The 13,641-nt window shown below is 40.2% G+C and overlaps 1 protein-coding gene across 3 annotated transcripts in view; it reads left to right on the top strand.

Annotated features, from left to right (window-relative positions):
• slc41a2b (solute carrier family 41 member 2b) overlaps positions 1–11,509 on the top strand; it is a 35,292-nt gene extending 23,783 nt beyond the window's left edge. For 2 of the 3 annotated variants that reach the window (XM_046378744.1, XM_046378745.1), the window contains exon 11: positions 9,344–11,509. In XM_046378744.1, coding sequence (XP_046234700.1) covers positions 9,344–9,529 — 186 coding nt within the window. In that variant the 3' untranslated portion in view covers positions 9,530–11,509. Of the gene's footprint in view, positions 1–23; positions 1,215–9,343 lie in introns of those variants that run through there. The other variant, XM_046378746.1, reaches the window with a different exon arrangement.
• The last annotated feature ends 2,132 nt before the right edge of the window (positions 11,510–13,641 follow it).

Raw genomic sequence — 13,641 nt, 5'->3', positions numbered from 1 at the left:
TCTGTACTTTTATGTTTTTGCAGCAGTTGAGATAATTATGAAGACACGACTTGGATTATGAATGACTCCTTTAACTTCTTCAAGTGAAACGTGTTCTGTCTTAATGCCTGGAATTTTAAGAATTTAGTTGGGGTGTTTTGCTTGTTTTGCTCAAAGGTTGTTTTAAGGCTCCCTTCAATCTTTAATGCAAAACATTAGGATGTAATCCTGGCCACTGAGGAGCTGGAGACTTTCCAAATCAATTTAGTCCGTAGCCAGAAGAGCTGCTTTAAGGGTACTTCAGTCCCAGATAGAACATCAAATGGCAGGGAGGGGAGGCAGGGATTTGGGTCGGTAGAAAGAGTTTAGATTCAGCCTCTTTCGCATCTTAATATTTACAGTCATTAAAGAGAGAATATTGATCAATTTATTGATTTGATTCAGGAACCTTAAACACCACTTTTCTTTTTATTTTTAAATGTTCGCCATGATTTACAGGATCTGGCAGACAAGGCACTGCACGTCAGAATGATTCATGAACTTCTTTTTTTGTCCGTGTTGATCTGTCTCTGGAACATATTGGGGAAATTGCCTAAATTCTGTTTTGAATTATGGTTTATGCACAGCGTGAAAGCAGCAAGATTATCATGGAGTGATTGGTTATTGAAGAGTGCTGCAGAAATTACTCATAGAATTTCATCTACTTTGTCATCAGTGCATTTGCTCAAACACAGACATAATGGAAGACACTAATTATTAGGCTGAATGCTGCACATAATATAGAAGTTCAATACTAACTGTAAGTTTTCCTAATGACATATTCAATTTAGGACTCAATTTTAATACTGCGGCATGGATAAATGCCAGATTCTGCATTAGTACAAGGAAAAAACTCCTGCACAATATAGAATATGTTTTTCACACTAGTTTTCAGACAGATTGTCTTTATTCTGGTCAAATGTCTGCTCAGGTGTTTGCCTTTTTTCTGAAGAAAATTAAGTCTTTCTCTAAGCCTAAATCCATGGCAAGTGTTTCTTCACATTCATCCCCGAGTATCAGACATATAAAGGCAGGAATCAACTGATGGCAGAGTATGTGATTGAAACGTGAGATGTTACCAGCCAGCATAGACATGGAATCCAGACTTAATATGTAACTATACATCTATGAATCATGGCTGCCAGATGTAACATTGGAATAATCAAGGCATTACAAATAAAATATGTAACATTTTTGCATTAACATGTCTAAAAGCAACAAGAACCTGATTATATATTTTATTCACTTGTATCCCAAATGTACAGTATATAAAGATGGATGACAAGTGACTTAATGATATTTCACCACTTATAATGGCATCAAATAACTAATTCAAAACAGACTTAACAGAGAAAAGAACACATGATCCTTCATCAGCTTGGTAAGAACTACCTAAAATGACTTTTGGGCTCATGTCCGCTAACTTGGAGGGGGAGGGGTTTATGACCTGTACTGCAGCCAGCCACCAGAGGGCGATCAAGATGTTTTGACCTCACTTTTGGGGAGCTGCCATGTTGTCATATGCAGTTGATTTTAATTTTATCGAAGAATCAACTTAAGAATCAACTTTTTTTTTTTAAATTGGCAGTATATATATATTTTTACATACACACATACTGAATTTTACTACCAAATTTTTCTTGCCTGTCCGGTGGGGGAATCGAACCGGTGACCCTCTGATCACAAGCCGCTTTTCCAGCCTCTAGGCCATGGCTGCCTAGGTAACAGTGCATTACTTTAACACTATCTAGATTGCCATCAGTAATGGTAGCTATTAAACAATTAAGATATCACCTTCCATGATCCTACAATACTTTACTACATTATCAAAATTACATCTTTTGTGTTTATTGTTTCGGGTGAGAGACCCTCTGCAACAGAATTACACATACCCTACTGTGTGTTTCATACAGCTGAAAAGGTCTGAAATGAGTTGGTTATGTTCTCAGGAAAAAAACGCTCTAAAAACCCGCTGTCCGTGACATGCTCAGCATCAGCAAAGTTAGAGACTAGGTGGTAAACACAGTAGAGCAATTAGAAGCTAAGTAGCTAGATATTTCCATCAGGAGTTGATGGAGGCACAAAGCAGAGCTAGAGAGTGAATATTGGAACTCCCATTCATCAGATGGTTAGAAACACCACTTCAAATGAATGGTAATGTTGCTCTGTAACTGCAGTGTGTGTAGGTTGGCAATGAGAATTTAAAGTGTTTGGAGATTTCTTTTAAAGCTCTCCTGCATCACATCTCTCTGCCATGCCTCTGTATGCCCAGTATGAAAGTAAAAACTAATATTTTTCAAAAACAAGGCTTAATGCTAATGTTTCCATCTACATTCAATATTATTCTTCAGTCTGTGGCTCAGTTTTAACATGTGATCGGTTGATGCAAGCAGCCGCAGGCACTTCCTGCATTTCGGACAACCTCTAAAATACATCAAGGTATAAGTGATGACAGCAAATCAAAGGTGTCCTAGACAATCACCAGGAAGGGGAATGAAGAAAACGCCACTGCTACAGTATTAGTAGTTAAGGAATGGGCCAGAACGCAAGGCTCACGCTGATGTCTACATCTGTTTGAAAACGATTGTGTTTGCGTTTGAGGTTTATGAGCGGGGTGTACTTGTTCAGTGCCTGCGCCTTCAGTGAGCCTCCCCGCTTATACTTCAACCCAGCCACTAATGACAGCAATAAAAGTTCTACCACTCTCATCGTCTCGCTTGACAGCGCACTCAAATGAACACATAAGCTCGACATTTTGCGTTTGTAAAATGAGAGTATGGTGATGGTCTGCCTCTATAATCATTTATCATACTTTTAATTTGGAATAGATTATTTTGACTCTGGGTAAGAGAGAAATCAAAGAGGCTCTGTTTAGACACTTGAATCAAGTGGACAGCAGCATTAGTTAAGGATATGAGGAGTCTGCGGCAGTGCCCTCAAAAGACCCTGGTATGATGTATCACTGCATATCTGAAAACTGAAATCACTTTATCCATGCAGATGTATTTCATTTAATGTCCTGCAGTAACCCAAAGTAAAGAAATAAATGTTTAATTCTCATGACCTACATTTCAAATATCCCTTTGCCAGAAACTCGTATGCATTTGAGATTTAATATATACAGCCTTTGAAATTTCCTATTAATTTTATATTTTCTCTCTCTACCCAGCATGAGGCTGGTCACAATTTGGCAAAAATGTCGGTAATATGTTGGAATTTGATAATGTCATTCAGTTAAAGTAAAATGTAGTGTAACAGTCTGTTTCTTTAATAGCAGCGATAAGCGGAAATTGCACATGCTGCGGTTTGATAATATTCTATTTAAAGTGAAAGCCAGAGAAAATTAGGGGAGAAAAAGAAACATTTCTGCAGAATAGCTCAACTCATTCTGCTATCTGTGGGAGCCTCATGGTACAGCCACTGAGTGGGAAAGAATAAGAATGTAGCTAAATTGAGCAGAGTTCTGCATGTTTTGGCATACAGTAGTTGATGGTTTTACACAAATCCATAGAGAATAAAAACCAGGGACATACCAAACGAGAGTAGAAGCATGAAAACCTAACTTAAGCAATAGACAAAGACAACGTGATTTAACAATGCCGTATGAGCCCACAGTATATCCAGACAAAGAATGAGGCAATGCAAAATAAACTAATGCAACATAGTGCTGCAAGCCACAGAGGTGTCAAAGACAACTCAGGACGAGAGAATAGTAGTTTGACAGTTTGGGAGTCAAGAAACTCTAACTCTGAAAAGGTTACACAAAGTTTCCCAATGATGAATATGCATCACCATGGTAATGTAACATTTATACAAAGCATGATATATGGACATTTAATAATAAGGCCAAAAGTCATGAGGTGAGTACATGACCGAATACAAACCAGTAATACTTGTGTTAAAGGCTCTTTAATGAAGGGGAGAACACCTCTTGGTCTGAAGCCTACACCTCATTATTTCACTCAAGGCTGGGTATCACGTGTCATCAGTGTTATCTGCTGCAGATCTGAGCTGTGAGAAAGCTCTTTGGTCCCTCATCTCTCAGCTGAGCTTGTGGTCCTCAAACCACTCAGCTTTGCTCAAAAATAAGGCACATAAAAACACAATATAACAAATATTTTTTTGAGGTTAGACACTAATATTCTCAATATAGAAATCTGAACTTGAATGAACCCTGTTTTTCTGTACAGAACATTTCCAATTTTCTAGCACTTCTGCCTCCATCATGGGGTCAAGTGCCCACATATTGCAATATAAACATTCAGTGAATTTGCTGATTCAAACTCAGTCAAGTTCAAGACTAGAGAGGCAGGACAGGTTTCAGAAAATCTTCTGTCTTTGGAAGCTGCTCAGCTTCCAGCAGAGGACTGTGGCTATGCTGGGCCACTTGCAGGTGAAATTATAACAGGATCCTGCTAAAAAAAAATTTCTGTGGATTTACTCTTGTACATTTTTCTTGACCTGGACTTGACTTGGTGTGACTCTTGTGATAAAGTCAGGCGTGACGTGTATAGAACAACTATTAAGCCTATGAAATTTAAAGACTGAACAAACTTTATAAACTGTGGAAGACTATAAGATGTGACTGAAAGACTCACGAAAAGCTGGTAAGCAGACCTTTGCTTAAGTTGTAATAACCGCTGACACAAGGGACCATGGAGCCGTGGATTCATACTGTTTACGCCACATTTGGACCATCTGCATGTCGCAGCAAATCAAGATTGCTCAGACCAGACGATGTTTTTCAGATCCTCTTTTGTCTAATTTTGTGAGCCTGTGCCCACTGTAGCCTCAGTTTCCTGCTCTTTGCTGAAAGGAACCCGCTGTGGTCTTCTGCTATTGCAGTCCATCCACTTCAAGGTCCTCAGAGACGCTCTTCTGCAGAGCACTGTTGTGATGCCTGGGAATTTGAGTTACTGTTGTCGTTCTGTCAGTTCGGAGCAGTTATTCTCCCCCGACCTCCCTCAGTAACGAGGTGTTTTTGGCCGCAGGACTGCCTCTCCTTGGATGACATTCTTTAAAATTGTGGTATTTGTACTCAGCTTTGAAACGTCCTCTAGGTTATAGCCAGATTTGAAGTGACAATTGGAACATAATATTAGAACGATATTACTACAGTTTTATATATTAGGACAATATTGCGTTTTGCTGTACCTGTTTCAGTTTAGTAGTAGTAGTTTTTATTTCAGTGTCAGTATTAATTTATGATAATTATTCTGGTGGATCCTGCTTTTGGACAGTTGCAGGAATGAAGAGAAAGACAGTGTTTTGTTTTTTTTTGGTCTGTCTGGTCTGTACATGTAGCAGTTTCAGTGCTGTCGAACAAATATGCTTTTCTTTTTTTTCTCCACTGAGATGTAACCGATTCCCTTCTTTTCCCCTGTAAAGAAAGTGCGACGTGACAAAAACAGCTTGCCAAGGTGAATGTTGAGATATAGGTGTTACAGGAGTGACAACAGTGTTAGTCATCAGCTGTTCTTAACTAGCTGAAGGATTGGGGCAAGAAGTTTCAAGATAAGATATCTCTCAAACTTGTCTAAACAGTCTGGAGTCGGAGAGGATGCCCTCTGCAGCTGTGTGAAGATGTTGATCTGAACAGGATGTGGCAGCACGATGTTGAAGTTTTTCTAGACTATAATGCATTCCAGACTAATTTTGTCAGGCAGTTACGTGGCAATAAAACATGCAGACACCAGGGATGAGCAGCCATATGGCTGATAAAAGGCTCAGAAATGTCCCAGTGTCTTTGGAAAGCAGAAAGTACTCTATCATTTTGGATGATTGTGCTTTTAAGATCGACTCCAAAAGATTTACTAAGCGCATATTTGTTAACCAGGATCCTAAGTACTACACCTGGATTGACTCAGAAATGTCAGTCAGCGCTGACATCTCAAATCTGCTAGATGAGGCGGATTTTGTCTTTTTTTTTTTTTTACATCCATCACTGTTAAACTTAACCTTTAACTCTCCTGTTCTAAGTTGCTCTCACTCACTACTCAGTTACATCAGTGTCTGGTGAAGGTCATTGTACTTTGCTACAGGCCTGTATAATTGTACGTGAGACAAGTCTTCCTCAAGGCTATACAGATATATTTCTGAAGCCGTTAGCGAACTAATCGCACAAGAATGGCACAGAAAGTTCAGGCAGTTTCCCAGTGCTAACATCGTAGCTTGACAAGCTAGCTTTGACAAAGATGCCCTGCGCTTTCACAACCATGATGAAGTTAGTTTTAGGTTGGATATTTGCCAGATAGTCACTTTTCTCCAATCAACCACAGCTGTACGTCTTCTTCTTCTCTTAATTCTCTAAGCAAAACACTCTTAACTGATGGGACACAAAGAAAAAGACGTAACTAAATAGCTGAGTCTGTGTATTGAAATCATTCTTGAGCAAATTTTTATTCGAGTCACGCACTGGAAGAAGTTATTGTACAATATCAGATCAAGGAGGTGAAACGGCTTGTAATGGTCTGCAAATCAAGCGTTTTAGTAAGAAGGTATTTTTGAGGAGTGCAGCAAAAATCCAATTATGTTTGGCCAGATGATAAATACCTGCAGTGTTCAAGAGAAGCTAATAGAGAGACATTAAGCGATACAGTGTGTGTTCCTTTAGTCGGGATTTACAAGTTCCTTTGAATACAGGATTTAGGGTTGTGTATACTTGCATACTTAAGTAATGCACAGAGGCAGAGGGGGGCTCACAAGTAAATCTGAGTAAACAGAAGAGGGAACTTGTGCTGCTAGAGAGAGCAGCTTAAAACAGGGACTGCGTTTGAGTCGATTCATGAATATGTCACACTGCCAAAAATACACATCACATCTGAGGTTAACATCAGTTAAATCTGTAATTTTATATACCTCAGCTAAGGCATCCCTGGTAAGTGCCTTTTCATTTAAAGTAAACTGCATTTCCATCCACACCCTCATTAAGACAGAAGCTAATGTGGCTTTGGAGATTTACAGAATCGTCTCTTATGGTATTATAAACCATGGTTGTGTCTGACAAGCTTTCAAAGTCACGGATAGAATGGAACAAGCAGCCTCATCAGTTTGAGAGCATCAGCTATACTAATGTTACAAACACACACCTCTTAATGGATAGGCACCCCCCCCCCCTGGGAAAAGGTTTGTACAGACACACGGAGGATTCTTCTTCTTCAAACTGCTACATGAAAGCAAATTTCCAACACATGATTGGACGCCGGCGAGCATGAAAACCGAGTTTGTGCTGGTTTCGCTCGGGCCTCTCCCGACACCGTTTACAAGAGAGCCGGAGGAATTGCAATCAACCTATCCTTCTGTCATCATCCACGAGAAACTGGACAACGTTCACACGCTCGTTTTCAGCTGTATGTTTGTGTCTGCCACTTGTGTAAGTGGTTTGTCATTGAAGACATTGACACAAAGGCGGATGCAGGCGAATGGGACTGTCTCAAGAGATCAAACAGCTTTATCTCGTGGACACTTCCTCTCTCTCTCGCTCTCTCCACTCCACTCAGACATGATTAAAGAAACCAAACACAGAGGCAGCACAAGAGACTGCGTGACGGATCAGCTCTCTATTATATTTGTCTCTTTCATTTTTCATTTGTTTTGCCAAAAATGTGGAAAGTGCATGTATCTCAATCGTTGAAAAACTGACAGCTTGAAACTTTGCGCACAAGTCCCTTCCTCCCTTTCTTTGTCGGAGACCAAAAAAAAAAAAAAAAACCCTTGATGGGAAGCTATGTACTCTAAATGATGGATTGTTGTTGACAGTTCTTAGGCAGGTGATAGTACGAAAGCAACAATTGCAACAACTGAGAGGATGTCCAACTGTGCCACCCTGTCATCATGAATAAAAGGCAACGCCATGACACCCTCGCTTGTGGATGGTCGGCTTTGAAAGGTTGCTGTTCGCCTGTGAGACGCTTTCATCGTGTCATAGCTGAACATTATTGGATAGGAAAGCAGGACCAAGTTGTTTAACAGGATTACGCATTCATCACAAAACTCCCCCACATCCAAAGACAAGTGGGGCTGTCAGCACTTAATCAGAGCACATACATTAGAGTGTTTTTCTGCACAGAAAATGATGCATAATCACAATCTACTCTCTGCTACCTCTTCACACCATCGTCACTACTCTTAGCATGTAAATATCTTTCAATGCTCGCAATACTTTTATTGTTTTCTTAATGTTTGCACTGCCAACTCTGGACAGCTTATTTCCTTTTAAATTATAGACTTGTCTTTATCTTTTAATAGACTTCTCTTTTTCTCCGCACTGTTCCCTCCATTCGAGGAAAGTTCAATTATGACTAACACTCTCTTAACTTGTCTCTTGGTCTGCTGCTCTGTCCATTATTCCTCTCCTCCTCTGTTTCCTCTACAGTTTAAGTGTTTATGGCATTCTGCACAGCATTTTGAAGCACTTATTTCCTCCCAGCTCTGATAACACAAGTTCTGTGAAGCTGCACAAAGGTGCTTGAAGCTGAATGGAAACATCAGCATGCTAACATGCTCACAAGCACAGGCTTAGCATGCTGATGTTTGGCAGGTGTAATGTTAACCATGTTCACCATCTTAGTGTGGCGTGTTAGCACCTTAACATTTGTAAGCTATCACAAAATCCCCCTGAGGCTCATTGGAGGCTAATTAGTTTTGCAGATATTTGATTACAAACCAAAATACTGGTCACATTAAGAAAAGTGACCTGATGAGGGCATTAGATGAAGAGTCAGGGCATCGAAGTTATTCCATCTAATCCTTCATTACCATCCAGACATTTTATCCACAACTGCACAATTATTTCCAAAAAACTGAAGGCTTACAGTTTTAGATATGTAATAGGAGCCAGTAGACAGTTAGCATTAAAAACTGGAAACAAGGAAACCCGAAAGTGACATCTTCAGATTGCTTCTTTTGTCCAGTTGAACTGGAACCAACAAATGTTTGACATTTTCATTGAAAAAAGACTGAAATATTTAATTGATCATCAAAATAGCTGGCAACTTATTTTCTTTCCATAAACTAATCTATTAATCAGCCAACTGCTGCACATGCCAGCTAAAGCTTACAGACATGAGTTTTGTGTCAAAGCAACTCTCAGCAAGAAAGCATTGAAGCTTGTTTCCCAAAAGGTGGAACAGTCCCTTTTGATTTATGAATTAAGACTTAGATAATGAATAGTTTTAAATGGATAATTCAGTTGGCGCTCTAAATTCACCCCAGTTTTGTGACCATTCTGTCTGAGAGAATGAAGCCTGTCAGGCTGCCGCGTAGGCTTCCTGCTGTATTGTCACATTAGGATGCAGCAATCTAACCCTCCTGTCCTTCTTTCCAGGTGTTGCTGTTGTTGTGTATAGCAGACTGGATGGTGCACTCCATGTGGCGCAGCGGCAAAGATCCAGACAGTTTCTCCATCCCTTACTTGACGGCTCTGGGGGACCTGTTGGGCACCGCCCTGCTGGCACTCAGCTTCCACTTCCTGTGGGTGATAGGAGACCAGGACAGCGACGTGGGCGACTGAGATGGCCTTGAATAGTAAAGCATTTGGCAGAGACAGAAACCGTGCTGTTTGCCATGTGACTTCTTACGCCCTTAAGCCTTGTGGGAATGTGAGCGCTCTCTCTGTCGCTGGCCAGCACATTCCTCTGCTTTACTTCACTTAAAACCACATCGATGGTTGGAACATTATTTTCTGCTCCTGCTCCTTTTTTTTTTTACATTATAGTCCATAAATTTAGACTGTCCTCAGTCCAGATTTTGATCTGCATAGTTTGCACCAAAGAACTTGCATATCACATTGCTGGTCTTGTTAAGAGGAGCGGGAAAACACCAGCCACCACCCACAATGCTGACGAAACCTTGCTGCTGTTGGCTGTCTCTGCAGCCAAGCATCAGTCGGAGGACTGAAAAAAGTTTCTTTGGCAGGTAGATATTTTAAGGGTCTATCACCCACTGTGGCACAAAATTTGTCACCTGACAGGAAGGGGAGGCAGAGTTTGTCCACAGTTGTCTTGTTAACGCACACTTTGAACTGCCATGTTAGCAGGTGTACTCACACCAGGCCACCACTTAAAAGGGATTAACAGAAATTTCTATTGATGGTACAAGAAGGCCACATTTCTTGCTGTGTCTCTCTGTTTTTTCTTGGGATGTTTTTGACATTTTTTGTAGTGTCCAAACTCCGAATGTCTCCTTTCTTTACGGTACAGTTCAGTTCAGTATTTCAGTTATTAGGTTAAAGCTGGTACATTCTTCCCTGCTGCACGTGAAGAAAGATGTACGAGCGCCGTTTAAAGCCATGCGTACAAATATCAACTCTTTTTTTTTCTTTTCTTTTTTCATTTCCAATTTCTAACCTGTCTCCTGACAGGACATTCCCAACCGTTTTGGCTCAGTACAGCAACTAATCAATTCCAGTCTTGCGGACGAATACTTAGACTGTAACTGTCTTTATTTTGAACCGAGTCAAATGATTTTGTGAGCTCAGTAAGTGATTCGTACACAGGAACATTCACGAATTGATAAAGTTAGTCTAAGTTCATTTAGCTTAAGTTTAAATGTGTCTTTATCATCCAGCAGCCACATACACCAGATTGTGACTTGAGCTAACCAATCGCTTATCAGTTTATCTGTTCAGCTTTAGCCTCCATGATACATTCTGCAAACGTTAACAGCACTTCTCTGACCCTCATGTAAAATAAATCATGAAAGCCTTTGTATATTATGTCAAACTGCATTTCCTCACATTCATTTTCTCTGTTTGTTTGTCCCGTCTCATATCCCCAGTGGGGGCTCCACGCCAGATGTTTGCATGCTAATCACATGCTGTTTACAGCGCACGTCCACATAGTATCAACATGTACGCAGTTAATTAGCAGTTTTCAGTTCAGCATTGTCTGATTTACTACTCGTACACCACTGATGTCGTAATCATTGTAAACATAACCTGACAGAAAGCCAGATTTCTGCTTGATTTCGTTTTTCAGATGTGTTTAAAAGGTCAGAGAACATTGATTCAGTTGAAGCACACTAATGAATAAATAAATTCCTCTGGCCACAGGAGAAATAACATTGGGAAAAATCTTCTTCGCTTAAAAATAAACTCACAAAGCAAACCACCTCCCTCATCTGATCATTCAGCATGTGAACGTAGCCGGTGGTTCTCTTCACCTCCACTATGTGCCTCTTGAGATTCAAGGTATTTTTCTCTCTCATGCCATGAATGCATTTTTTTTTCTACAGCTTTACAATACTGTGCAATGACTTCTTTTGTACTAATTTTCAGTTCTAAGGCAACAGTTATTATATTTTTGAAAAGTTGTATTCTGTAATGAGATATCCACCATTTTAATCACAGGCATGGAAGTATTATGGATATCGAAGTGGGAGTGGCATAAATTTGGTTCAAAGTGGAAATACTTCCTTTTGGTATGAGACCCTGTATTTGCTTTTGTGGCTCATTTTGGCCAAAAAGTGTCTAAATAAATGTCAATTTCAATTGGAAAAGCATCTCATTTCTGGGTATTTTTGGTGAAGGGTTTAGCTGACAAGTAGCCGTCCTCTTATCCACATGGGCATACAGCAGTAGTCATTACTGCGCTGAAAGGGAAAGACAGTTCTGAATGCAGCTGATGAAAGCTTGGAAACTGAGCCAGGGAGGAAAAGCAGGAGATCTGATTGAAATGAACAGTAAAAATCTTCATTCTCTTCTCTTTGCTTGAAATAAGCCCTAGATACTATCAATGTTCTCCAGTGGTCTCCATGACAACACAAGCAGGCAATGCTCTTCCTCTCCTCTTGACCTCTGCGTTTGGGGAAAACATGGATTTCTGCACAGATGTCACACATACGCCCACCTCTTACAGACAGTCGCTCATGTCTCCTTGGAAGAACTGCTGTTGAGTTTCAGTTGTGGGAATGGAGCCACTGTAGGAAGAACCTTAAGGAAGTTCTCAGCTAGATATGTCTGCTCAGAAAGTAACTGAGATTGTTTGGCATTGGTTTGGCAGTGGTTCTGTTTAATGCTGGGAGTACAATATCACAACAATTATGAGGTAAATAGCGGAAATGTGGTGTTCGTATGTAGTAATATAGCAGGAACGTACGCTTGTCTCTGAGTTCCCATTGTGTTGCCAGAGGAGGTTGTATTGTCTTGAGGCAGAAGTTTACTTGCTGGAGACATTTGCATTGGCACTGCCACTATCTCGAAACAGCCGGTCACCTTCAAATGAATGAAAACTGTGTTTTGTTTTTTCACACAGTTTGATGATGAGAATCTGACATTTAACATCATCTTCCACTGAAGTTTGAAAAGTTTCGAACTTCATGTGCACAAGATATTGAATAGACTGTGAAATGAAAAATATAATTTTTTGTGACTGAGTAGCATAGCCAGAAATAAATATATATATATAATTATCAATCATTTATTCACTGAAATACATAAATATAAGGCTCAAGCTTAGGAATACTGGAAAAGCCTCAGGTAATAGACAACGGACAAATGCATAAGACAACATAAGGTTATCCAGAACAAACAAAGTTCTTCATAAACGGAAACTTCAGAACGAGCCCAAACTGCAACTCATACAGTTGGATTTTAAAACAGTGTTACATGAAGGGCTTTTCACCGGCTTTGTTTTCTAAGAGAGGGCGTAGGCTTGTCTTAGATAGGCCAGCTGACCGTAGACAGGAAAGGGAGGGGAGAGAGAGGGGACGACATGTAGAGCCCAGGACGCTGCTATGGACTCATCCTTTGTAGCAGCTCACACTCCTCCAGAGAAGCTGCAGGGACACCCCAGCGTAGTTTGCTTTTAGAATGGCCCTCATTTTCTTCATGACCTGTTTCATGAAATAATTAAAACTAAGGGCTCTGTTCTGTCACGAGGAGTTGGTTGAATGTTGACTTAAAACAACCAAGCTAATCATTGTCCTGCACAAAATTGGGCGCCAAGGGCCCATCAAGGCCCTCTTCTCCCTGTGTGTAAGCTTCAAGCTTCTAATGACTTAGAAGATTCAGGACTTTAAAAAGGAGTCAGTATTTGTCCAGAAGAATTGTATTCCAGGCAGTTTTAAATTTGAATCACATTTGAATCATTTTAAAAGACTTAGAATATTTACAGAAAAATAGGACTGAACTAAATAACCAAACTGAATAATAATAATAAAAAAAATAAGAAGTGAAAAAATGGACATGCAGCAAACATTATAGAGAATTGATCTTAACCTTAGAGTATTCTTGAAACTGTGTACAGTCTGTTTCAGTTCTTCCTTCTTGAGGGATTATTAGTGTGACAGCTGCCGGTTCAGATGAGGACTGATCCCATCGCTAATTTGCCAGAGTGTAGCATCTCTCCGTAGCTGTAACACCTCAACATCAAAGCTTCCTCAGAAGTAGCCTCAGAATCCATTTCCTGCAGATGGAAAGGGAACAAACACAAACTGATAAAAGCACATGTCTTCGCAATTGTGTGACTTTTCATGGGAACGGTCAAGCTGGAAACAAGACAAGTGTGTCTGTAGGTGTGCCTTCCTCGGAAACAGGAAGAGGCAGTTAAAGGATGAAAAAAAGGAGGTTCTAAGACCTTGTGAGTGGTTTGGGTTTGGGTTTGTATAACCAATGGATTTGCCACA

Source organism: Scatophagus argus, chromosome 22, assembly GCF_020382885.2.
Source record: "Scatophagus argus isolate fScaArg1 chromosome 22, fScaArg1.pri, whole genome shotgun sequence".
Classification (NCBI taxonomy): domain Eukaryota; kingdom Metazoa; phylum Chordata; class Actinopteri; family Scatophagidae; genus Scatophagus; species Scatophagus argus.
The sequence above is the reverse complement of the archived record's forward strand: the minus strand, read 5'-3'. Positions and strand labels throughout refer to the sequence as shown.